The 24,426-nt window shown below is 35.2% G+C and overlaps 1 protein-coding gene across 1 annotated transcript in view; it reads right to left on the bottom strand.

Moving 5' to 3' along the window:
- The window catches only part of LOC131593076 (voltage-dependent calcium channel subunit alpha-2/delta-1-like), a 362,152-nt gene that overhangs the window by 41,780 nt on the left and 295,946 nt on the right, over positions 1-24,426 (bottom strand). The window contains exons 13-19 of the mRNA XM_058865274.1: positions 14,994-15,072; positions 12,865-12,914; positions 11,152-11,241; positions 7,694-7,762; positions 6,091-6,165; positions 4,217-4,291; positions 956-1,012 (exon numbers count right to left, since the gene is read on the bottom strand). Coding sequence (XP_058721257.1) covers positions 956-1,012; positions 4,217-4,291; positions 6,091-6,165; positions 7,694-7,762; positions 11,152-11,241; positions 12,865-12,914; positions 14,994-15,072 — 495 coding nt within the window. The remainder of the gene's footprint in view (positions 1-955; positions 1,013-4,216; positions 4,292-6,090; positions 6,166-7,693; positions 7,763-11,151; positions 11,242-12,864; positions 12,915-14,993; positions 15,073-24,426) is intronic.

The following is a 24,426-nucleotide window of genomic DNA, read 5'->3' as shown; positions in this document are numbered from 1 at the left end:
ACTCTCAGGCGAACCTAGCAGCAGCCAGAGCACTCCATGGCAAGCTGAGGAGCCAGGTGTGCTAAGAAAACTGAGGTTTTGTATGATTCAGTGCTGCTTTCTCCAGTGCACAAACAAAAAACCCAGTGCCAAGGTGACCTTCGACACATGTCATAAACACAGCCACCAGGCACTTGGTGAAATCTCTGACTTGGATCAGGATTTTACACCATGTTTTACTGGTGTTTCTATCCAAGTTTTGTGTTATAGATTCCCATATGTGTAAGGAATCAAACTTGATATATTATTTTTAAGTTTGCTATTTTTCTAGTTACACTGTTAATCTATTCCTTTAATGACTTTTAAGTTTTCATTAAGTGGTTTCTGCTCAGGAATTGCATTACATAAACATGACTAGCTAACCTGTTCAGGTTAATGGCAGTTAATACTGTGCAGTTGGGTCTGCTAAACTGAGAAAATCTCATGTAAATAGCAGATAGAACAAATTCCCTACTCTGACTTCCCCGGGAAAAAAAAAACAAAAAACAACTGAACAACTCATATTCTGTAATTTTATGCAGCATACACTGTACAATAAAACTTGGCAATAAAGTCACAAGAATTAGCTTCTGATCTTCTCTTGACTTTGGGTTTATGCAAGCAAAGCCAGCACAAGTAGTCTCTTTTTATTTCCAGTCTTCAAATTAATTTCAATATCTGAAGAGTTTTTAGAGCACGACTCTAATTAGCACCTATTAGTAAAGCACCATAATTTAATGGAATGCCCTCCACTACAGCCAATAGCATGTTTCTATTATTTAAACAGGAAAGGATGCAAGCTTCATGCTTTGGAAGCTGTTTGTCACAATAAACAGTTCTCTAGTTAGATATTTCCTAGTAAGCAGGGCAGAAGCCTTCTAATTAAATTTCCAGTTCTATGCAATCTAATGCACTAATAACCTCCATCCAAAGTTACCTGTACATTGGGTCTCCTTTTTCTCAATTTAACTTTTGGTATGCCCACACCAATTTGCTGAAGTAACAAAAAAGCATTAATTTATATTTTTGCACTATTAGTAAACAGCCTGCTTATAGAATGGAAGTGTTTTCTCAAAATCTGCACTGTCCAGTGTATGTTTGCCACTGCAAGCAGAGACTCCCCCTCCTCCTGACCATGAGTTCTGAGCTCTCTGTCACAATTACACGCAGGATTTGGATAGGGGAAACAAAAATCAGACATATGTTACTGTGAATAAAATTAAGAGATAGCTCTCCCTTCCATACCCCCTGATGGAATAAAAAAAGGAATGAGAATAGCTCACTTTTTGTTTACTTTTATACTTAATTCTAAAACCCAGCTCCTCCTTAGTTTCTTAAATAACCCTAAGCAGTGAGAAAGAATATTGGACCTCGCTGAAGGCACATGGAGTTCTAGGACTATCATTAAATGGGTTTTGATCAGAACCACAGTAAAAACAAAGAGGATTCCAATCTTTAGAATAGACTGAGAAATAAAATTAGTTATTGTTTTCAAAATCTAATTTAGATTAAGCTTGTTAACACATGCTTAATGGACTCACTTCAGAGACCATGTTTACTTGGTGGTGCATCCACCTGTTCTCTCCCATAACAGTGGGAAAAATGCATCCACATATGCAGACACAAACAAAGAAAATTGCAATAAAGCACAAATTTAAGCACTTTAAAAAAATGTAACAAATTACACAAACATAAAAATGGATTAAGCTTTTAAAACTATATTAAGCTGCACATTAGAATAAAAAAATATTCTTGTTATACTTTGGCATAGCATTCATGTAGTTCAACAAAAAAAATAATAGGAAAGTTTTAAATTATTTTAATATGCTTTTGAATTTGTTGTTTGTTAACTTTTCTCAGTTGTGCAAACAACTTTACAAACATCAAGGCAATTTCTCAAATTATTAATTGTGTTGGACCAGTTGTGATTTGAGGAAATAGATTTTCAGAAGGAAAGCCAAAGACATTCAAAAGAAGGAAGCACTGGAAGTCTAAGAAACCCTCACCTCTTCAAAGGTAAAGATGTAGTTATATTTTAGTTTACATCTATTGAAAAATTGCTGACAAAGAAGGATAAGATGTTGTTTGTTAATAAGTTAACAGCTACTGGGAGGTTCAACTAAAATTAATGTGACATGTTAAAGAAAGTCCATGAATTCTAAATATATCTGTCTTTGTCATGTACCTTAATTTTAAACTGTAGTTCTTGTATCAGTCGGAATAGCATGCACCACCCCACACAAACTGGGAGTGAAAAAGTCTAGTCTGTGTAACTGTTATAAACAACAATAACAATAATAATAATAATGCAAATTCTTAGTATTACACTTAGACATCATTCTGCAACATAAAAATTATTACTCAGAAAACATTCTGTTTTAAACATGTTCTAATTCAAAGTTTTGAGCATTAAGGGAAAGCATTTCTGGACTTTGCTATCCTTTTAAGAAGAAAACTACACAGAGAAACCATGACAATTAGTATCCTAATAATCCATCTCAGTTTGCTTAGATTTAGTTGGGATGAGCTAAGTTTTAACAAAGGTTTTTTTAACAAAGGTTTTTATTCTTCAATGTTGTGAGGCAACACTGCAGGATAACAGCACATCTGAGATGAACAGAGACCATATCAGCTTCTCAAAAGATTAGGTCTAAAATAAGAAAACTGCATTGCTTCTTTTTACATTAATCCTGTGAATGAAAAGACAGTTTTATTTGCATACAAGGGAAAGATAAACAGGCCAATCGCCATCACCTTATTACTATTAACCTCTAATTAAGAAAAGATTGGATCAGTAATGATGCAGATATTTGCCTCTGAAGAATTCACCAAGAAAAATCATCAATTCAAAACTTCCATTGTTTAAGACATGAAAATCAAATGCAGATATCCAGAAACTGAAGTTACTCAAAGCTCAGTTTTGAAGACTATATAAAAACCTTTTCCAGTTTTCCTTTTTATTTTTAAGTGTCTTTCAAAATAAATCAAAAGGGAAAGGGAAATCTCATTAATAATGTCAAGTTATTCTTTCTCTGTCAAATTCTATTCTCTTCTCTTCTTCAGAAGAACTTTTTTCTTTCTTGTATTACACACTTGGCAAAAGATTTCAAATGTATTAATTACTTCTCCAATAAATTAATTCAAATATTCACAAAGCTAACTTCTCCCAGCTTAAGATTTAAATTAATCACTACAATATGTAGATGAATTCTTAATTTCGTCTTCTGTCTTTGACAATTAAAGAAGTAATTTTAACTTTGTCTTTTATATAATACAACTTTAAGAATTCAAGAGATACAGTTCACTGAAAATATTGAATTATTATATGAGAATTTTCAAGAAGTCCACTAAACAGAAGATTGTTTCATATGGAGAAACCTTTCATTAAAACCAAGGTCAAAGTCTGATTTCAGAAAAAAAAAAAAAATCCATTCATGTTGAAGTTTTCCATCCAAGTTAGGGAGGCAAGTTATTTAAGAAGATACAGACAATGTAGGATTCTCTACAAGGTAAGGACCACAGTTAATGGATAAAGAGCCAAACTGAAATACTTAGTTTCTATTCTCCTTAAATTTGATGAAAGCTGTGTCCTAATCATATTTACAAAAAAGTTTCATGTTTAAACATTAAAGACCTTTCTCAAGTTAAACTACTAAAACTCTAGCATTCTGAGATCAGGTTTCAGCTCTGATAAACCGAAAATAAGCAAAGAAATAAATACAAAAAAAAAATCAAGTAAAATACATTGTGTTTTCCTTCAATTTCCTTGGTTTTGCAAGTATGAAAATTTCATCTTTTAAATGAGAAAGCAACACAAAAAATTGGACAAAAACTCCTCAGTTTAAGATTCGTCACAATGATTATACTGTTTTCACAATATTACAGCTACCATTAATTGTTTTTATATTAATATGTATAATAAAACACTTCACATATATAAATATGCATTCTAAATATAATTTTTTAAAATTTTATTACTAACTGATACAAGCCAAAGCTGGTGGATTTGGATGAAGCCATATATGCATCACAGATTTTCCTAACACTCACAAAACTGAGAATTTTCACTATCGCTTTCTTGTGCCTTCAGCAATCCTAAATTCAAAAATCCTACATTCAATCCTGAATCCAAAATTTCTGATTTTTTTCTGACAATATCCCCCTATAATGGAGAAGTAAATTAGAAGGTGTTTCATACCTTCGGTTGGAGATTTGGATGCAGTAGCACATACCCATTAGGATCAATCGCAAAGTAATATCCATTGGGACAAAGCTGAAAGGAAAAATGAAGTTTAGCACTATATGGTATTAAGTACTGAAGAAAGAGTAATTAATGGTTTTCATGGAATGCTAACATTGTGGAAAACACATGTTTCAGGAATCATGAAGTATAAGATCACTAACACAGACAAGATACTTCTTGATATTTGCTCTTTTAGGAGCAGAAACTTTGAGAATGATTTAGACTGATGAGACCTCTGAAGGTCAGCTGGTACAACCTTTCACTGAAAGCAAATCTAACTTAAAAATAAAGTCCAACTGCAAACTTGGAGTAGGCTTCAGTAGGCCTTTGAATTCTACAGAATTCACAGAATCAGTAGGTTGGAAGAGACCTCCAGGATCATCAAGTCCAGCCCATGCCCTAACACCTCAACTAGACCCCGGCACCGAGTGCCACATCCAGTCTTTTTTCAAACACATCCAGGGATGGTGACTGCTCCACCACCTCCCCAGGCAGAACATTCCAGTACTTTATCACTCTTTCCATGAAAAAAATTTCTTAATATCCAACCTATATTTCCTTTGGCACAGTTTAAGACTGTGTCCTCTCATTCTGTCAGCTGCTGCGTGGAGAAAGAGACCAAACCCCACCTGACCACAGCCACCTTTCAGAGAGCTGTAGAGAGTGATAAGGTCACCCCTGAGTCTCGTTTTCTCCAGGCTAAATAGCCCCAGCTACCTCAGCTGTTCCTCACAGGATTTGTGTTCCCAGCCCCTCACCAGCCTCGTTGCCTCCTCTGGATGCGCTCAAGTGTCTCAACATCCTTCCCAAAATGCGGGCCCTGAACTGGACACAGCACTGGACACACCTCCAGTGACAATTCCAAAACCTCTCTGGGGAGCCTGCTCTCTTTCTTCTTTAGTTCCAGTTGGAACTTCCATTGCCATACCTATGCTGATAGCTTGTTTTTGAGGCAATGTCAAGGTCCATTTTCTGCAGAATTCCCATTAGCTAACCTTTAGGTTCCTTCTTCAGCCCAAATCCATCACTCTCAGCATCTTCCTCTGAACCAGGTACTGCAAATCCTTGGACAACTTAGTGACTCTGCACTGGCCCTCAGAGTATTTATTATACTGAGGAGATCAAGTTTGGGCAGCGTACTTCTGATGCAGATGTTTACTGCACAGCTGGTTTTTACTGCCAGGGCACACTAATTGATGTTCTGCGTGTCCTCCACCACAACTCCCAGGTCTTTCCTGCCCATTGAGGCAGCCTGTCCCAGCCTGAGCTTCGGCATTATTCCAATCGAAATGCAGGACTTTGCATCTGCCTTCAGTCAAACTTGTGATGCTCCTTTTATTCCTCAACATTTGTTTTCCACAGCACTAATTATTTTCAAAGAAATTCCACAGCTAGGTGTCAACATAAATAAATCAGTCATACAGAGTAGGGTACAGACACCTGTATTAAAGAAATTTTCTATAAAGAACAGTCCTAGATAAATGGCAAATATTGTCAACTGAAATGATTGTGCACTCTACATTAAGAACCAAACACTTAACAAAAAAACAGTGTCTTAAGATACAGGAAGATAATTACTTGTGCTATATCCCCCAATGTAAAATCTGACTTTACACAGCGCATCCTGATGGACAAATTGCATAGAAACACTTATATGGCTGGAGAGAAAACCACCAGGAAATGTACAACAATAGAAAAGGATCTATGAAAAGAAGCCTGTCGGTGTTTTGACTCAAATCCAGTCATTGCTGCATGACTTACGAAAGAGGATGTACAGTAATCACAGGTTAAATATACATTATGAGGAACCACCAATGCAAGCAGCTTACCGTAAATCGGGGAGTCAGTTTTTTTATGTCCTCCAGAGAGACATCCACTCCCATTACTCCAAGAATCAGCTGGTTCTGGTAGAATTCCAAAATGTTAGTATGTATTTCACATATTTACAATGTAGAATGACTACAATAGTCAGTAAATTTGTACTTTTGCTTTCATCTCTTGTTTGACAGATACATTTTGACAAGTTGTCTACTTAGTTATGTGTCTATTCTGAATATTTTAAATAATGTCAATGTGATCTAAAATTAAATTTAATAAAGTTAGAATTTAGTATAGAATATGCAAATTATTTCTGAAGATGGATACTTTCTGGGATGTATAAACAATATATGTGAGAACAAAACAGGTATATATACAGATATATATATATAAATATATATATGTATATGTATGTATGTATGTATATGTATATGTATATATGCATGTATGTATAGTATAATGATGAAATGATGAAAAATATTCTAACACAACAAAAAGCCCAGTGAGTATAAGAATCATCAGCATTTGAAATCAGGGACTCAGGGGCACACACACTTATTTAGCTTATAATTTATTTTCCTACTACAGAAAAGGAGGGCAGTCATTTACATCGTGCCACCTGAATCCCTTCTCCACATTAAATAAATTTGTAAAATTTATTGGAGGAGGCATCTTGCAGCCTGTAAAAAAATTCTGGTGGAGATACAAATTGAGCAGATTTGAGTTCTCTTCTCGCTCCTGTGTACTAGATCACGTCTGTTTTCTCAGAAAGACATCCTCTGATAATCAGTAATCTGTCACTTTGAAACAGACTCAGACAATTCCAGGCATTGTCTTGTAGATAAGATATGCAACTTTTTTGTTTTATTGTTTTGTTTTTAAAAGGAAACTAAGAGAACTACTCTGAAGGTAAAGTAAAGAATGCAGCAATCAAACCCTCATTGATTCATTCTATGTAACAGCTGAGAAACTGAATTAAAGAATATTTTGTCTAAATTTCTGTATATTATGACCTGAATGGAGTACACCAAAAGTACAATTTTACCATACATTGATCAAGCATATTCCAGGTCTGTTTTTTGTTTTGTGAAGAGGATACAGATTCCATACCAGACAGTAACAGGGATGGGAAATTTTACTTATTTAACACTTAGAATTTAATCTAAGTATACAGTGCTCTTTTCTATTATCATTACAACCAACTAATTTATATTCTCTACATCACTGTCTTTTACCCTGAAATGTTATAGCCTCAGAGATTTGATAGAAATTTTTTCTGGATGTTATTTCTTGGAAAGGTCTAAATAATATCATCATCTACTTCCCATCTATTGAGCACTTCATGCACTCTCAGTGCCACTAAGGCACAGGGATTGACAGTAGAATGTCACACCCTGAAACTCAGAATGACAAAAAGGGTAAAAGAATGCACTGCATTTTATTGTTCTCAGGAGGTTATCAGGTAAGTAGATATGACCTCTTTGTTTCTCATGTACAAGACAATTACACTGCAAATATTATATGGAAATATATATTTTTCAAGACATTTAACATTAAATTTAATTCATATGCTTATGAATTTTTTTTTTTTTTTCCCTTGAAGGAGTAGCTTACAATTTTCCCATTTTGTTCCCTTGTTAGATTGAAGACAGGCAGGGTTCCTGTAATCACAAGGCCCAGCTCCTAGAAAATAATCAATAAAGAAGGGAGAAAAAGACTTTTTAGTTAAAAAGCAAATGTTAAGACATAATACATCAGAACAACTGAAGAATGCATGTAGCTAAACAAGTACTTTCAGTTTTTGTAAAAAAAAAAAAATTACTTTCAATTTTGTAAGAAGAAAATAATACTACTTCATTGACTTGATGAATACAAAGTTGAAATTATGATCTTTTGTGTCCACATTTTAGTAGGATTGATATATATTATTATTTTGAAAATAGATGATAGTCAACAACTTAGCAGAGAGAAGTTTCAAAAACCTAAATGTTATGAAAAGATATGTGTAGTTACAGTACCCACTATTCATAAAATTATAGAAAATAGAGGGGAGGGAGGAAAGGAAAGAAGGAAAGGAAAAGAAAAAGGAAAAGGAAAAGGAAAAGGAAAAGGAAAAGGAAAAGGAAAAGGAAAAGGAAAAGGAAAAGAAAAAGGAAAAGGAAAAGGAAAAGGAAAAGGAAAAGGAATCAAACTTAAAAATAGTAAATTTCATTTGGGAGTGATGACATTTCTGCTCCTAAGGCACCTTCAGTGTGATGGAGCCCTGCTTTCCTGGAGATGGCTGAACTCCTGCCTGCCCATGGGAAGCAGTGAATTAATTCCTTGTTTTGCTATGTTTGTGTGCACAGCTTTTGTTTTCCTATTCAACTGCCTTTGGCTCAACCCACAAGTTTTCCAGATTTACCCTTTGATTGTCTCCCCAGTCCCACTAGTGGGGGGGTGAGTGAGGGGCTGCCTTGGGTTTGGTTGATGGGTGGGGTTAAACCACGACAGGCAGGTAACACATACAGGCAAAACCAACAGAAAAATACAACAGATAATTCCTCTGCTTTTTCTATCATCACTACTTTTGAGTGATGTGCAATAATGTCCACCATTGGCTTGGCAAAATCACAGTCTCCCCTGGTACTCAGGCAACTGAGTCACGGAATTTCCATTTATTGTGGGAAAATATAAGAAATATGTTTTTCCTTTAGTAGCCTTCACAAATCATACTGAAAATAGGATCCAGAACAACATATGTTCAGATAGCCAGGAAAGTTTTGTTTTCCATTCCAAATTATCCATAGGGAGATTTCTACCTTTTTATATGTGATTGCTTGAGTTCAATTTCAAACTTTTCCCATACATTTATGCTTACTCTCCTTCTATCTAGTTTATTGAGAAGTCATATCCCTTTTCTCCTTATGCTTCATTTGGAAAAGAAAAAAAAAAAAAAAAACTAGAACAGTATATGAATCCAGCTTGGTGCAATCTGTTCTCTATTTTCCCAGTCTAGCAGCACCTTTTTGAATTTTAAACTATCTTTCATGAACTTACATTTGTGTAAAATTGAAAGGTGATGAGGTCAGAGTTAGTAAAGTTACAAGCAAAGTGAAGTGGATTTTGTAGGAAAATAAGAGAAATAAAGATGAATCAGTAGAAAGGACATTTTTTTCTAAATTGATTGAAAATATACATAATGAAACAGTATGGGGCACAACACAATCTCCCCACTAAAAAAAAAAAAAAAAAAATATATAAAGTTAGAGAGGATAACAATTAAGAATAAATATTGCCTAACTGGTAAACCTAAAAGTACATATAAAATTCTGGAATTTTCTTGAAAATGAAGCCAGAGCAACACAGAAATAGAATCTGAAGGAACAGGGCTAGAAAAGAGGTGTGAATTGCTACAAATACATCAAATTATTAAAGATAGTCCTGAAAGCCAAACTGAAATGAAAGTACCTCTTCAGAATTTTATAACCTGAATTTATGCACTAATGTGGCCTCATGTTCTACACTTCATTACCTCAGTCTTAGCCACAAAACAGGCACTGGACAGTAGGAGCCAAATGATAGGAATGAGTCCAGTAAGCCACAAGCAGGAGAACTGTAAGCCCTACACGAGGGAATTACTTTAGGGAATTTAAGATAATAAACCAATGTGACAACTTAGACACACTCCCTTATTCAACCAAGAATCAGGAAAAGGCTTCAGAGCAGGTTAGATACACCTGTGCTTTTATGGTCTCAACTGTGATGAGAAAGTCCACAAATCTGAGCCTTTACCTCAGTACTTTACCTTGTGTTGCTCTACTTTATTTACATGTAATTATGTAATTATGTATATATCTACTTAGGATATAGAAGTTTCAAAAACCTGTGTGTGTTATACAGACATGTGTTTATAATTATATACTCACAAACACACATATGTAACACATGAATGCAGAAAACCTTGAAGGAAAGACTGAATGTACCTACTGAGTATATAAAGTAACACAAGAGATGTCTGTAGGTGTCTTTTATTTTACTTGACTAAACAGATCTCTATTTCTAATTACAAATCTATCTTTGGCTTTTCAACAGGATATGTACAGACCATAAGAACTTTTGTCATCACATCCTTTATGTTTCCAGTAAGTACCTCAAAAATAACAAACAAAACATGGTTAATGAACTTCTGGACATTGAAAATTCAAAGAAAAACTAGTTCTTCTGTGTCATGCTCAGTTATATTGACAGCAAAAACTGTATGTTGATAAAAATTCTACAGAAATGCTGACTGAGAGGAAGATGTGCATTTTGTCATGACTCTAGATGATTACGTGAATTTGGGTAAGTACGTGATTCCAAATGACCATTTGGAAGTCATTTTTGCCCTGTTGCTCAGAAGTACGTTATTCAGAGCAAGAGATTAGATTTCTGCTAACAATACTTTTCCTCCTGTAGCTTCCTGAGTATGTTTGTTTTATAAGACCAATGTGATAAATTCAGCAGTAAGAAAGATTTTCATGTATCTTTTTGTTTATTTCCCCATTATTTACATTGTTCAATTAAAGGACAGTTAAAGAAATAATTACCTTGAGGAATCAAGCAATTACAACCACCCAAGTGCAAAATTTGTGCAAATACTTAGTAATACAGATAGATTTCATTCTGTCTGGAATGTTCTTTGGAACAAATAAAAAAAAAAAAAAGTAACAACTAAGAATTCTAAGAATTCCTCACCAGAAACGTAAAAAATGACCTTTACTGCAGTAGGTACAACATTGGAATACTATTCACTTCTTTTTCTTTGTTCTTAAACTGAGAACAGCAGTGGCCCACACTCTGAAGTCTGCAGAGAATAAACTGTTTTTCTCTGTTAAATTTCAAGACACTTAGAAGGATACTAGGTGCAAGTAAGATCAGCACATTATAAATAGGTCTCTTCATAGAGGTTGTTGTACTGATGTGCTTAGATGTTAGAAACACAAGAATATCATGTTTGAAAGTGTAAGAAATTGGATTCTTGGGAAAGCAGACCCATATAGTTACTTATTTTCTAAAATTCTTACTTCAGTAGAGATAAATACAGATCATACCAGAGCATCCAGATAGACATTTGTCCACTGAACTTGTTTGGCTTGCTCTCCAGCTAAAACCATTGGTCTTCCCAAAACATCCAGATATTCCTGCCAAAAAGTGTAATAAACTTGTCAAAAGGCAATTATTAGATCAAAGAGCACAAACAATATTAAAATAAACAATAATTAAATAATAAAAATTAAAATATTAAGGAAAAAAGGAAATCAAAAGTCACCACTAATACAGGGAGAGAATTTATTTCCTTAAAAATTATACCACAAAATAATTCAGTCTTCAGTTTGCAGTATTTACAGAAAAGGTAATTCTTGTATTTCGCTCCCAGTCACACAGACCTTACACACTCAAAACTACCACTCTCTTTCCACAAAACGAGAATTACAACTATTTTTAATCCTAAATTAATTGCTAATGACATCAAGAAATCACAAGCAGATTACAGAACTTTCAACCCAGAAGAAAGAGTGGGCAGTGGAGGGTGAGTGGTGTAACATCTGGGTATGCTAAGCTCCTACAGCAACAATTTGCATAACTTCTATTAGAATAATAAAAATCAGAGTTATAAAACCTCTTTTTCCTGCCTTCCTTCAGTTTGTCAGTATGGCTGAAGCTGGTGATCTTATGAGATGTCAGATTTCTGGACTGATTTGGGAGTGGATGCCATCAAACTTTTTTCAGTCATCAGCTTTTTCTACTTGACTGATCTTATTAAGGATACATCTTGCCAGACAGTGTCTGGAAGAGTTTAGCAGAATCAAAGGGCTCTTATTCAAGCCAAGAAAGGATTCTTATTTTCTGCCAAAAAATGTCATGCCTGGCCTTGGAAGGACAAAGAACTGCTATGATATTTCTTTGCTGTTCTGGACCTGTGAGTACCTGGACTTTCAGACAACTGAAAAGAATAAGTGTGCTTCTACTCTGTTCTTCAGTTTGGATCTCATGATATAATCCCAGAGACCTGTGCCTTTTTTTATCTACATGCAAGTCTGCTGAAATGCTCCTGCATCCCTTCTGAAGGAAAGAAGTGAAGTCTCTTCCAAAAGTGTTGGATCCATCCAGGTACCTCTCCTATAAAGCAGGACTGTAGTGGGGCACCCACGTGAGTTCAGATGCTCTAGCAGAGCTATCCCCTCACATACACCCACAGCCTCCTCCACGTAATACAAACCCTTTGGATCATGCAGAAAGTAAGAAAGTAAGGCAGAAGGTGAACTAGGAATGCCTAAGCACACTATAAAAAATGACTGGTCTTATAGAACTTTAGGATAAAATTGCTGTCATGTCTCAGCATCAAAGCTTGAGGGACCATGTAAGGCTGGGAGGAAAACTGAGCGGAAAGCACAGTCCTTGTGCAGGATACAGAGCACTTCAGACACTCCATGGTGTGCACATGGTCAGCCTGCTCTGAGGATGCTAATGTCACCAGTGTTGTGACCAGCACACAAACTGCTCTGGGCCAGCTGGCCAGGGTAACAGGGATCACATTTTAAACTGCTTCACTGCAACCACATTAAAGAAAAAATAGAACATTTTAAGAGAATAATCCTTAAAATGCAGAAGAAAGTCTTGATTTTTTTTTCTCTTTTCTTAATGTAGTGTATCTTAAAATTTAATTGATTTTAGCAGAGGTTAAGAGAAAACATGTCCAGGAACATATATTACTCCACTTTCTGTGTGTTAAAAATGCATGTGGATTAGATCAACTCACTTACCTGGGTGTTTATTCTTATGGCTCCAATAGATGGGATTTCATAATAATAACCTAAAATTTGAAACAGAAATAATGTTGTTTTACCGTAATAGATGGCTAGCCTCTTAATCTTGAGGAATTTAATTCAGCATATAATTTTTAGTCTAAATTTTATTAGAATTACTGTTTATAAATTAGATACTTTGCAGTAGATGCCACCACAATGCATGGCCATATGATGGGTCACCGTGCCATTCAGACCGAGGCACTTACTCTTAAACAGTGACAGTTATAATTTGTTTCTTTTGGCTGTTTTGCTAAAGGCTGCATCATATACTGAGTTTGTACTCATGAAATCCCAGTTACTATGATGCACAAGTACATTTAATGCTTATTTTAATATGCTGTGACAGCAACATAATTATATGCTAAATGCATATAGAATAGCTATGGTCTGCTCTAAGAGTGAATTCATATTATAAAAATATAAGTTAGTCTTTGGAATGAAAAAAAGCTAATGAGTATTTCTCCTACACAGGGAACGTACATCAGAAATGTCTTTATTTAGCACTGATTTTATTGCTCATTCATTTGAATTAAAAATATTTTCAATACTGCTCATATAATAAGACTCAAGCCAGGCACTGAGATCCATCTTCAGTAGTTTTCTTAAAAGAAAATTTTAAGTCAGATTGGAAGGAAGAGGCAGATGATTAGAGAGGTAAACGTATTGATATGTGTAATTTCCTTTGTTGTATGCAAAACTTTTAATTTAGGAAAATGAAATAAGGCTGCTTCTTTGGATGTTCAAACAAATAATCACAGGAATTTTGGACAGATTATGATCATTTTTTCTTAATAAAAAGATGACATAGGTGGCTATGCTTTAAACCAGCTGCTCCTCATTTGTTTTAAAACAATGGAGGTCACATGCACACAGTATTCTGATATACAAAGATGTTAGCAAAAAAAAAAAAAAAATCTGTTCAAAACACAAATGTCACACAAATTTTCTGTTATTATCTGACAATACAATTTGCTCTTCATGAAGTTGTGGCATCTTCTGCATGACTTGTCAGCATGCCGAGGGTTCCATGAGGTTATGATACTTATGTATGCTATTCATCCAGGCTATGGATTATTCCAGTATTTCTTTTCCCTCTATCTATGCCTTTCTCTTATCTTTGCTTTATGTTACTCTTCTGCCTGACCATACCTTTATCTCCTTCCCTGGCAGTCCTAATTTTCAAGACTCTTTGTAATCCAGCTCACCTCTCACCTCTTGCTTTTCACTCATTTGTAAAATAGTATTTCATTTTCAGTCAGGCCTGGAAATTTCTCTATTTAAAATATAAGCAAATGTTTGATAAATTATGTATTTTCAACTTATCTCTATTATTTTCTATTATTTCTTGCGTATTTTATGCTCTCTCTGTCTTCTACCTTGTACAGTTACATTAAAATATATTTGAGACTCCACTTTCTAACACTTAAAATGCTTCTGAGTATATTTTTCATGTTAAAATTTCAGGTAGGAAAGGTTTTACTTCCTTACTTTCACCTTTTTTTACTTTTTCTTTCTGTCCTACATAAGGAAAACAGGATAAAAATAAAATATACAAGATGCTCTCAGAAAGTAAGACATCAGAGCAAGAATAATTTTGATATTTTCATTTAAAAAGGGAAAAAAAATCTGAATATCTGATCCTTTGTAAATTTTGGAGAAAAACAGAAAGAAATGTAACCAGCTAACTAACCAAACAAAAATCCCTTTGTCCAGACTGCTTAATTTAAAACAGCTTTGCCTAATTTCTTATCTGTCATCAGTTCCAACTTTACATAGATGGCTATTACAACAAATATTCTCAAAAACTGAACCATAATGGCTTATTATTATAAAAACTACTGTGGTAGTTTTCATACAATATAAAATTTTAAATAAAGTAATAAAGAAATAAATATACTAGTTTCTTGTTTGAATGTGATTATTTTCATTTTTATATTACATAATAAATTAACTTTTGGAACTTTTGGTAACAAACACTATAAAGCTAAAAAGCAAGCTGAAAAATCTGCCATTTTTACAGAACAAAAAAGATATCACTTATCCAAAGCTCGATTAAAGATCAGTTTAAAAGAAAGACACAGTACCTTTATTTTCACAGGCCATCCACTGTATGGGTCCTTTGTCGTAATTATGTTGGCCAACAGAAAATGTGAACACACGTACCTGTGCAAGTTCAAAACCAACGCATTTAACAACTATATATCATTTATTAGTTTTGACCATCAAGTCAATGATACCTGGATTTTTCATAAAGTTGAATAGAAAAGGAATACTACAAATTTTCCAGTTTTTGTCACCATAATAGATATGAGAGATGTAAAAAATAATAGGTTATGTAATTTTATGTACTCCTATTACTTCTTCCATGAAGTACAATCAAGAAGAATGCTCTTTTACACAGCCTTGGTACTTTAAAAGTCTTACATTGGATCATGAAGTATTTCAATTTTTAGTTTATTTATTCTTGGGTGATAATTGTAACTCATCAGGTTTTGTTAAATTAGTTAACAAAACATACCAATAATAATGCTTACCAATCACTTGAAAAGAATACGTGTGGCAGGGGAATTCAAAGCAATGTAAAACAGGACTTTTTAGGATATAAAAAATGAAATTATCAGATACTACAAAAGAGAAAAAATTCTCATTTTTCTCACTCAGTTTTCTTTATGTAAAACTACTAAATTAGTTCAACAGACTTCCAGACAATGGTTAAGCTTCTGATCTTTCACCTTCAACTCTTGATATTCATTTAAGTTGTGGGTTTTTTTAGCATAATTCTATTCTTTTTACACAATGCTACTTTAACTCAGCAGCTGTAAGGAGTTATGGCTTCAGAAGAATTCACCAAAATCTCTCAACGTTTTGGACTGAAAGCAGACTTTTCAGCTGAAATGATTTTCCATGCAAATTTTCTGATTTGAATTCGAAAAAATTAAAACCAAAACCTGGTATTGCTTTAAAAATATTAAAAATCAAACCAGACACATAGAAAAATTTCAAATACTATATTTCAGGTTCTAGCTGAATATTTTGCTCTAAATTTGAGTGCTTCTGTTAAAAGCTGGAAAAAATGTTTTCCCAACATTCTTAATGAGCTGCTCACTATATTCATGTCCCTCTGCTCAAGGGTCACACAGCTTTTCCTTTTTAGGTATCTCTTTCTTTATGGATCTTTAACTTTACAACTTCAATGTAAAAACCACAGATAACAACATGAAATCAGAATGAAAATTCCTTTCTATGAATTTGATGTTTATAATTGAAATATACTACAATTAAATTGCAAGCAGTCTGTAAGTAATAAAATAATATTTTCGTTAAGCAATACACTCTAAAATTGCAAACTCCTTGTAAACTACCGATCACTGCTAAGTTTTTCAATTACTATTTTTAAAAAATTTCACTACAGTATTTAGCATGTGCAATTAGTGCCCAAATCTTCACTTCCCAAACTGGCAAAAAAAAATTGTGTGACATAATCAGAGCTCAAGTATTAACCAAGAGCTGTAGGAATGGCCTCACATCATCCATCAGCAGGTAGCAAATGGTGAAACTTTATTAGTGTTGACCCCTATATGCAAGAAGGGCAAAAAAGCTTTGTGCTGGATGCCATTTTTAATTAATAATATGTTTTGATTTGCTTTATCCATACAAACCCTTTGTTTTTGCAGTTAAAAGGAGAATTAGAACAACTATTCTGCTGCCCTGAGCACTGATTTAAGTGCTTGTACTCCATATGGCGTCATTCCCCACTAATAAGTCAGGCCAATTACATTTCTGGTTACACAGACAGGTAAAGGAATGACTGTACCTGCATGATGGTAAATTGTTATCCTTAGTGTTCATATAGATAAAGACAGATGAAAAGTACCTTGAAAAATTTTACCCTGAAAATATCAGTATTGACAGTGCAAAAATGACTTTACCTGGAATGTTTACATCTCATTTATTAATATTGTAGCACATTTGCCATCCCCCTTTTACTCCTGACATATTTTTAAAAATGACAGCTATAATTCTCCTAATAGATCTTTCTGCTTCTACTTAATTAACATTGTTTTTTTCTGATCTGATTATCACCATGTTATTTTATACTGGCACCTCTCAGCTCACAAGGTCCCTGCCTACTATGCTCCTGTTCTTTCTGAACTCACACTGCTCCCAGTTCATTGTCCACTGAACACTGATTCAGAATAGATTCTTCTCAAAAACTATGGAAAAACCCCACTGATGGTCACTAATGAGATACTTGAGAGTCCTGGTGTTTCTTTTTGGATTAAAAGCTACCAAGTCATGTGGGTTCTCTTGTGTGTGTAGAAAACACATGAGTCAATTAGACTGGACTGTCTAGCATTTGATCTCAAACATAATGAAACACTGAATTGGATTCAAGTTGCGAAATGCTATGTAATTTAGGGAAAAGCAGCAGTGTGTTAAATCTGCAACAAATCTATAAAGAATTTAGAATTTAAATTATTGACAACAAGCAGGAGACAATATATCTGATTTACTGTTCCTTGGATAATTAACAGAGATAAAGAACTGCAATGAAAATTGGAGTTTTTAATTGTTACTTGGTTTGGCAAGAGGGTGGGATATTCAAAAGAGTATTCTTTTTCCTATTGCCTCATCTGGAATTGAGTAGAATGACAGACCAGCTGGAAAAATGAGTCAGCAAGTCAAATTAAACAAGCCAATTTTAGAAAAAAAAAAACCAACAAACAAAAAACAACCAAAAAAAACTCTGTGCTGAAATTTTCTGGACCCAGGAGTCAGCCAAAGTACTGAGATGTATTTCTCTATATGCTTTCCTTATAGACGTCTCTCCAAAGAAGACAATAGACTATTGAATTTAAAAAAAAGAAAAGAAAAAAAAAAGCACCAAACATTTAATTACTTTTAACAGGGAATTTATGACTAAGAATACTTTAAGCAACTAGATCAGACACAATGGGTATGAGTACCTCTCTCTGCCTGTCCTTTAAGCTTGGTTTCAACCAACTAAGTGGGTTTCTGAAATGAAACAAACTGCCAAGTAGACTTTGATCCCCAGAAGTTGTTTCCCATCACCACTGAGGCCTGATAAGTTCTTCTGTCTGCCTCTCTGCAGCCTCTTGGGTTCTGTGTAAACTGCAGTTCCTGGGTGGTTTTGCCATGACAGTTTCTCTCTACCACCCTCACCAGAGGATGGACATTTGTGTTCCCCTTTCCTGGGGAAAGGGCAGCCTTGCCTCAAGGCAGACCTATTTATTCTCTTCATAAAGAAACACAACTTCCAAAGCCATAAAAATGAATGGAAAAATAAGAAACAAATAGGAGCTGTCATGCTTTCTGATTTTCAAGAGAGCTATGAAAAATACTTCTACAAAACTTGTACCCTTAGAACTGAGAACTAGAGATGGGCACCAGCCTGCCCTGCCAGCCCATCCAGACACTGTCTTGAAATTGTTCTGAAATATAAAAATCCTATTTTTTAGCATGAGTTCAAAACTAATTCGCTGCATTTTCCTTACTGAAATTAACCTTAGGGAGAAAAAATAATATTATTTTTTATAATAATTTAGAGTATCTAGTAGAGGAATGTACTAATTAGCAGCAAAACTGAGTGGCACAGGCTGCCCAGCGAGGTTGTAAATCTGCCTCCTTGGATTTTAAACACCAGACTGGATATGGCCCTGAGCAACCTGGCCTGATCTTAGACATGATATTGAAGTAGACACCTCTGCAAGTCACTTGCAACCTGGCTTATCCTAGGAACCTACGAAGGACAACAAAGGAATACATGCAAAAAACCAACTCCTAATCAGAGCAAGTGATAGACAGAAATGAATGCTACAAAAATGAGGAAGAAGTGCTTTATTGAAGAAAATATAATTGTCTAATTATAAAATTAATTTGTTATTTATTCGTATTTCTTTCTAGTGGAAGAATATCATAACTACCAAGGTGAGTAAAAAAGATTTTGGCTACAGATTTTAAGGGACAATGGTACTCAAGAGACTCAATGAAGACAAAAATGAAGAGGTCCCTATGAAAAGGCTGTTTCCCCTACAGATTCTGTTTGCTTTTTACATATTTTATTTCTTCATTTTCATATTGGAATAAAATTAAGAAAGATTAAATTAGATGCTTCCTTTGGGTATAACATGTTTTGAGTATTATAAAAAATTAAGGTTTGACTGAAGTTAATTCAAAGGGGTAATTAAACACAAAGAACTTGCTGTTTAGGCTACTGCCTATATGTATAGGCAATGTGGAATCACTGAATGTTTTCATTGGAAGAGAGCTTAAAAATCATCTCACCCTAACACCCCTGTCACAGGCCTATGAGCACTGCCCCACTCTGCATGTCCCAGTGGAAGAAATACACATTTTTTGACAGATAAATGTCTTGAATTCTGTCCTACTGGAATGAGAGAGCTCTCAATAACAATTTCTGTGCATCTCTTAATTTCTCTATTTAGGAAAAGACTAAGACTTTTGGAGATATATGTCTATTTTACCAGATACCAAGAGGGTGATACAATGAATTCACTCAATTGGATGAAGGCAAGATGAATCCTGTCATTTTATGCCTAGCATATAAAAAAACAAAGAGGGCATCTTTCTCTTCTACAAAATACAAACTGACTATAACCAAAAACTGAGCACATCAAATCATTCAAATTTGGTTTTCATAATGACAGTAAGATTTCAGAACATTTTACTCTGGCCTTTACAGCTGCAGGTAAAGATTCCTGGATAATCTTTTTTACCATACAACAAAGGGAAAAAGATGTGGTGAAGTGGAATAAATAATTTAGCAATTCCAGCATGACCCAGGAAATTATATTTCCCAGTAATTGGTTTACAGATTATCAGACATGTGGAAAAATTGTTTGTAGTTTAGATTTAATAGGTATACTTCTGAAATAAAAGCACAGTATAAGAAGCCTATCATTCTGAATAAAATCATAAAACCGCTCTTCTATTTTCCATTTTGCATTCTGTCTTCTAAATCCCTTGTAAGTATAGCCTGTAAATCACTTAACCATCTTTGTGTTTTGTGCCATAGGCCAGAGAGATGTTATGTGGTTTTCAAGCAGCTCCAGCTAAAGTAGTGAATGCATTCTTTTCCTTACATTTTTACATCTGTGAACAGAAATTTGAAGATGATTTTGGATTCTGCTGTGAGTTAGCTGAGAACAGAAGACATTTATAACTGATTTGAACTCATAACAGAACTTCAGAGGAGAATCTGAAAACGCAATATACTAATTAGGAAACCACCTAAGATTAGGCAATAGGATACACCAAATACAGAGTATCACCTAAATTCCAGCTAATAATCCATCATGCTGAACTGCTCAGTTTGGGAATTCTGGGGAGACACAGTCCTGAACCATTTAGGTTAGAGCTGCAAATATTATGCAATTTTTTTTTTTTTTTAGGATATTGGTTTTTTGGGTTTTATTTAGTTTTCAAGAAAATTAATAGAAGTTCTGAGTTAAACAGCAGGGTAAAGACTTAAAACCAAGTGCTAGAGGACAGTTTTGAGATCCCTTAAGCCATCTTTTATGCATTACATAAAATGGGGCTTAATCCATTTTCCTTCTCAGGCCATAAGGGTGAGTGGCACAGTATGGCTCACATCTCTAGGGCTACACCATGGTGCCATCCTCCCTCCCTGCCTGCCCCCAGCTCAGGGCATCTCATCACAGCATTTTTTGGGAATAAGCTCTAGCTCATGCTATTGCTGAACCAAACACTGACTGATAAAAGAAATGACTGCCACAAGCCAGGAGCCATACTGTTGGCTCTGTCAACAATTACAGCTATGAACAACTGGACATTTCTCCAGCCCACACCTTGGCTCTGGGTCGTTTATTAGCACAGAGCTGTCTGGTTCACTCCTGCAAGTAAGGCTGGTTATCTCGTGACACAGCCCTAAGGCTCAGCTTTTCAAAATTACTGGGACAGTGGTGCCTCTAAACGTATAGATGAGAGTTCAGTACTTGCACAAAAGAGGGATGAGTTCATGACTATCAGTTTGAGAACATTCATAACTTCCCCAGCCTTGAATGCCAGGCTCAGGAAAGTTCAGAAGCTGGAGATTCAGGCTGTAGGTATGTGACTGTCAGGCTGCTGATGCATTTTGCCCTTAATAGCAGTCTGGAAAAAGAAACAGAGATGACCTAAGCAGCAGGGTATGACACCTAGTCAGGTGCCAAGGTTCTGAAGTTAGAACTGAGAAAGCAGAATTCACAATTTTATGTCAAATTAGGAAAGAAAAAGAATGGCATCGTACACCAGCAGATATGTATCAATTTATATTTTTGACATTTATGATTACATTAAGATCTGTCCCTTGCTGTGGGTGCTCTCTAAATATATGTATAGACTTGGGTAACTGGGAAAAATTACCTACATGAAAAACAATGAAAATAAGACTTTAGCTCTCAAATATTTAAATATTTAAATAATTTTAATATTTAAATATTTAATATCATTGCAGGCTGGACATCTTTGAATGTATAGACATGAAGAAAGTATAAATCCATGTGATTTGAAAATCCATTTGACACTACTCAAATGTTTCCATAAGTGACCCTCTATACTCTGATTCAGCAAGGCATATAACTATGCAAGTGCCCCCTTGAAACCAAAGGAAAAACCTTTTAACTGAGGCTTGTGTTTAAAGAAAAAATAGAGCAGGTCCCTGGAAATACTATTTTGGACATTTATCCACAGCAAATAGTTTCTTCCAATCTTACCATGTATATTTGCAATCTTCCCTATCATTAATATCTTTCATTCACTACAATTCAGCCTCAAACTTTAAACTGCAATGCTAGCTTATTAATTCGTAGTCTAATTATAGTCTGTGTAATTATAGCCTAATAACAAAAAGAAATAATGACACTCTAAAAATTAGCTCACATTACAATCTAATGCTAATCCTCCTTCTATGTTAAAATAAAAATTATGCTTATTGCATATCAGGAGGTTATTGGAGAATCTCACTTTTTTTGGATATTATTGTATGCTGGTACTATGGGCCCCAAACCATTTAGTGGTGCTAATATATTGGGAAAATGGGATCAAGAACACTGATGCATGCTGTACTTGTAAACAATTATTCTAGGAAAGGAATTAAAAACTGAGAATTATACCTGAACATGTAACACATACATACAATGAGAGGTGCATTTTCATGGAAGTTGTGACTCTCATGAATCCTTGAAATATGTTTTGCTAACTGCAAAGTGTTTAAAAAATGATGGAAGGGTTATTTTTTTTTCCCCTAGGTTATTTCATTCCCTCACAAAGAAAAATACCTACATGAAGATGGGGATATTTTCTACTGCAGACTAATGGTAAAACCACATTGCAGTTATACCGAAAAATTTCAAAACTAATGTTCTCACAGAACTAAAAACAATATACTAATTCAGTCACACTGTTCTACAACTTCTTAGTGCCACCTTGTGGAACCACAGCACCTCAGTCCTTACTCACAGAAGGGCTTCTGTGTTCTGCTGTGTTCTGTGTTCTGCTGCCCCTTCCTCTGCTGCCACACAGCTACAAAAATGAAAGTATAAATTCCCTGCTGACACCTGCTAATCTACCCCTGCTAAATTGATCATAATTAGATAGAACGGACCACTGATTATGTGATTCTTTAATTCTTCACCTAATTTAGACATGTAGACACAATTTGATGGGCCTCAGGTATCACAGAAGTACAAGCACGGTTTTGTATGCGCACATTAACTTAATGTTGGATTATTACAAAATGACGAGGAGAACAGAGGGTCCTCCATTCTGCAGTCTCCTCAAGTAAAATGAAGTTTTTGATCTCAACATTTTCTAGGTGTGGGTATAAATCATCTGTTTTATTACCTTTGTATAACATATTGCTTAAGAACAGCAATGGGAAAGAGAAAGGCTGCACTCCCAAAAACACCAGCAGGACTTCCCACTGATGTGCTTGAATTTTATGTTTGAGAGTCAATTTGCCTATGTCAACCCTCTCAAAAAGTGGCTTTGGTCCACTCTCCAACCTTTAAAGCAACTCTATCAGCTGAGCCCACTTAAGCACAGAAGTCAAACCATTTCTCCTTCCCTCTTTCCCTTTTCTTTGCTGCCACAGAAGCGGTCCCAGCATTTTGTCTGGGTGTGTGCCAGCTGGCAGAGGCTGAAAACCTCCCAGATTTAACTCAGTTAAACCTATAAATTACTGAATAATCTAGCTCAAAGGCTCTAGCTGCAGATCTAGCTCAAAGGCTGTAGACACATTGGTTGCTTCTCTGAGGATTTCCACCAGAAGGGCTGCCTTCATCACCCCACCCCACCTCAGAAATTCCTGTACAGCACTCAGTTGCATCAGGTGATTTTCTAGCTCCTCATCCTGCCTCCCAGACTTCAGATAAAGAACATACTGGCATCTTTTTAACAATTCATCTGTTGAATATTTTACTTTGACTACCCACCTTCTATTTACTCAGTTGATCTATTTGCTTCTTTGGGGAAATTTTCCCCGTTGAAATGAAAAACAATTAAATTCCTCCTTTCCCTAAGCTGCTTCTCCCTGACACTCATCATTTAGCATTCTCTGAAGAAAACAGTTTTTTTCTGCAAATTCCTTGTAAATTTGGTGGTCCATATCAGGAACCAGACAAGGGAGTTGACAGAGTAATTCCCACTGTACTCTGGATTAAAAGCATTTTAGGCATTTCTTTGATAGTCAAAACAACATTTGGAGGCAGCTGAGCAGCTGGAAAGGACTGGATTAATTACAGAGATATTTACAGTTCATATTGTGACACTAAGCCCTCTTTTCTTTTTTTTTTTTCATTGTCCTTGTAAATCCCAGGGAAGAAGTATTACAAATATCATCCAAGTATTTAAAGGAATATTTCAATATGCCATTTCAAATACTAATTTTTATCATGTATTCTGCCTTCCTCTTTCCCACGCAAATAGTCTTGTACAGTTGCTTCCTCAATTTTTTGCTCCCATTTCCTCCAACTCTTTCACAGCATGGAAAACTGACTGAATCCTAGCATTCAAATGCCAAACAGTTGTACTAGAAGAAGGAAATGGGTAGGTGGGAAAAGGAAGGACCCTCAGAAACCCTCATTTCCAGTAGCCTCATTTCCAACCCTCATTTCCAAGAAGTCTCCCTGTCTGGAATTATCAGTTATACAGATTTCAAGTCTAATTTTATAATTGGCTGATGCTCACAGGAACATGAATATTCTAAACAAAAATGGTTCAGTGATTAGAAAGGATATGCCACCCAAGCAGGTGAGGGGACTTTGTCCATGCTCACCTACTGTTTCTTGAAGCCTGACCTGGGAACAGAATGGTATCTTAGAAGAGGAAGATTAAGGGATGAAAGTGCTGCAAGTTTGGCTCCCTTTCCTTTTCTAGGTGGAAAAAACCTTACAGCTACTGCATGCTGATGGAAAGGCAGCAGTGCCAGACAGGACAGTGCTGAGGGCAGCCTGACCTTGCCTCTGCCGTAGGTGG

This window comes from Poecile atricapillus, chromosome Z, assembly GCF_030490865.1.
Source record: "Poecile atricapillus isolate bPoeAtr1 chromosome Z, bPoeAtr1.hap1, whole genome shotgun sequence".
NCBI classification, from domain to species: Eukaryota; Metazoa; Chordata; class Aves; order Passeriformes; family Paridae; genus Poecile; species Poecile atricapillus.
The sequence above is the reverse complement of the archived record's forward strand: the minus strand, read 5'-3'. Positions and strand labels throughout refer to the sequence as shown.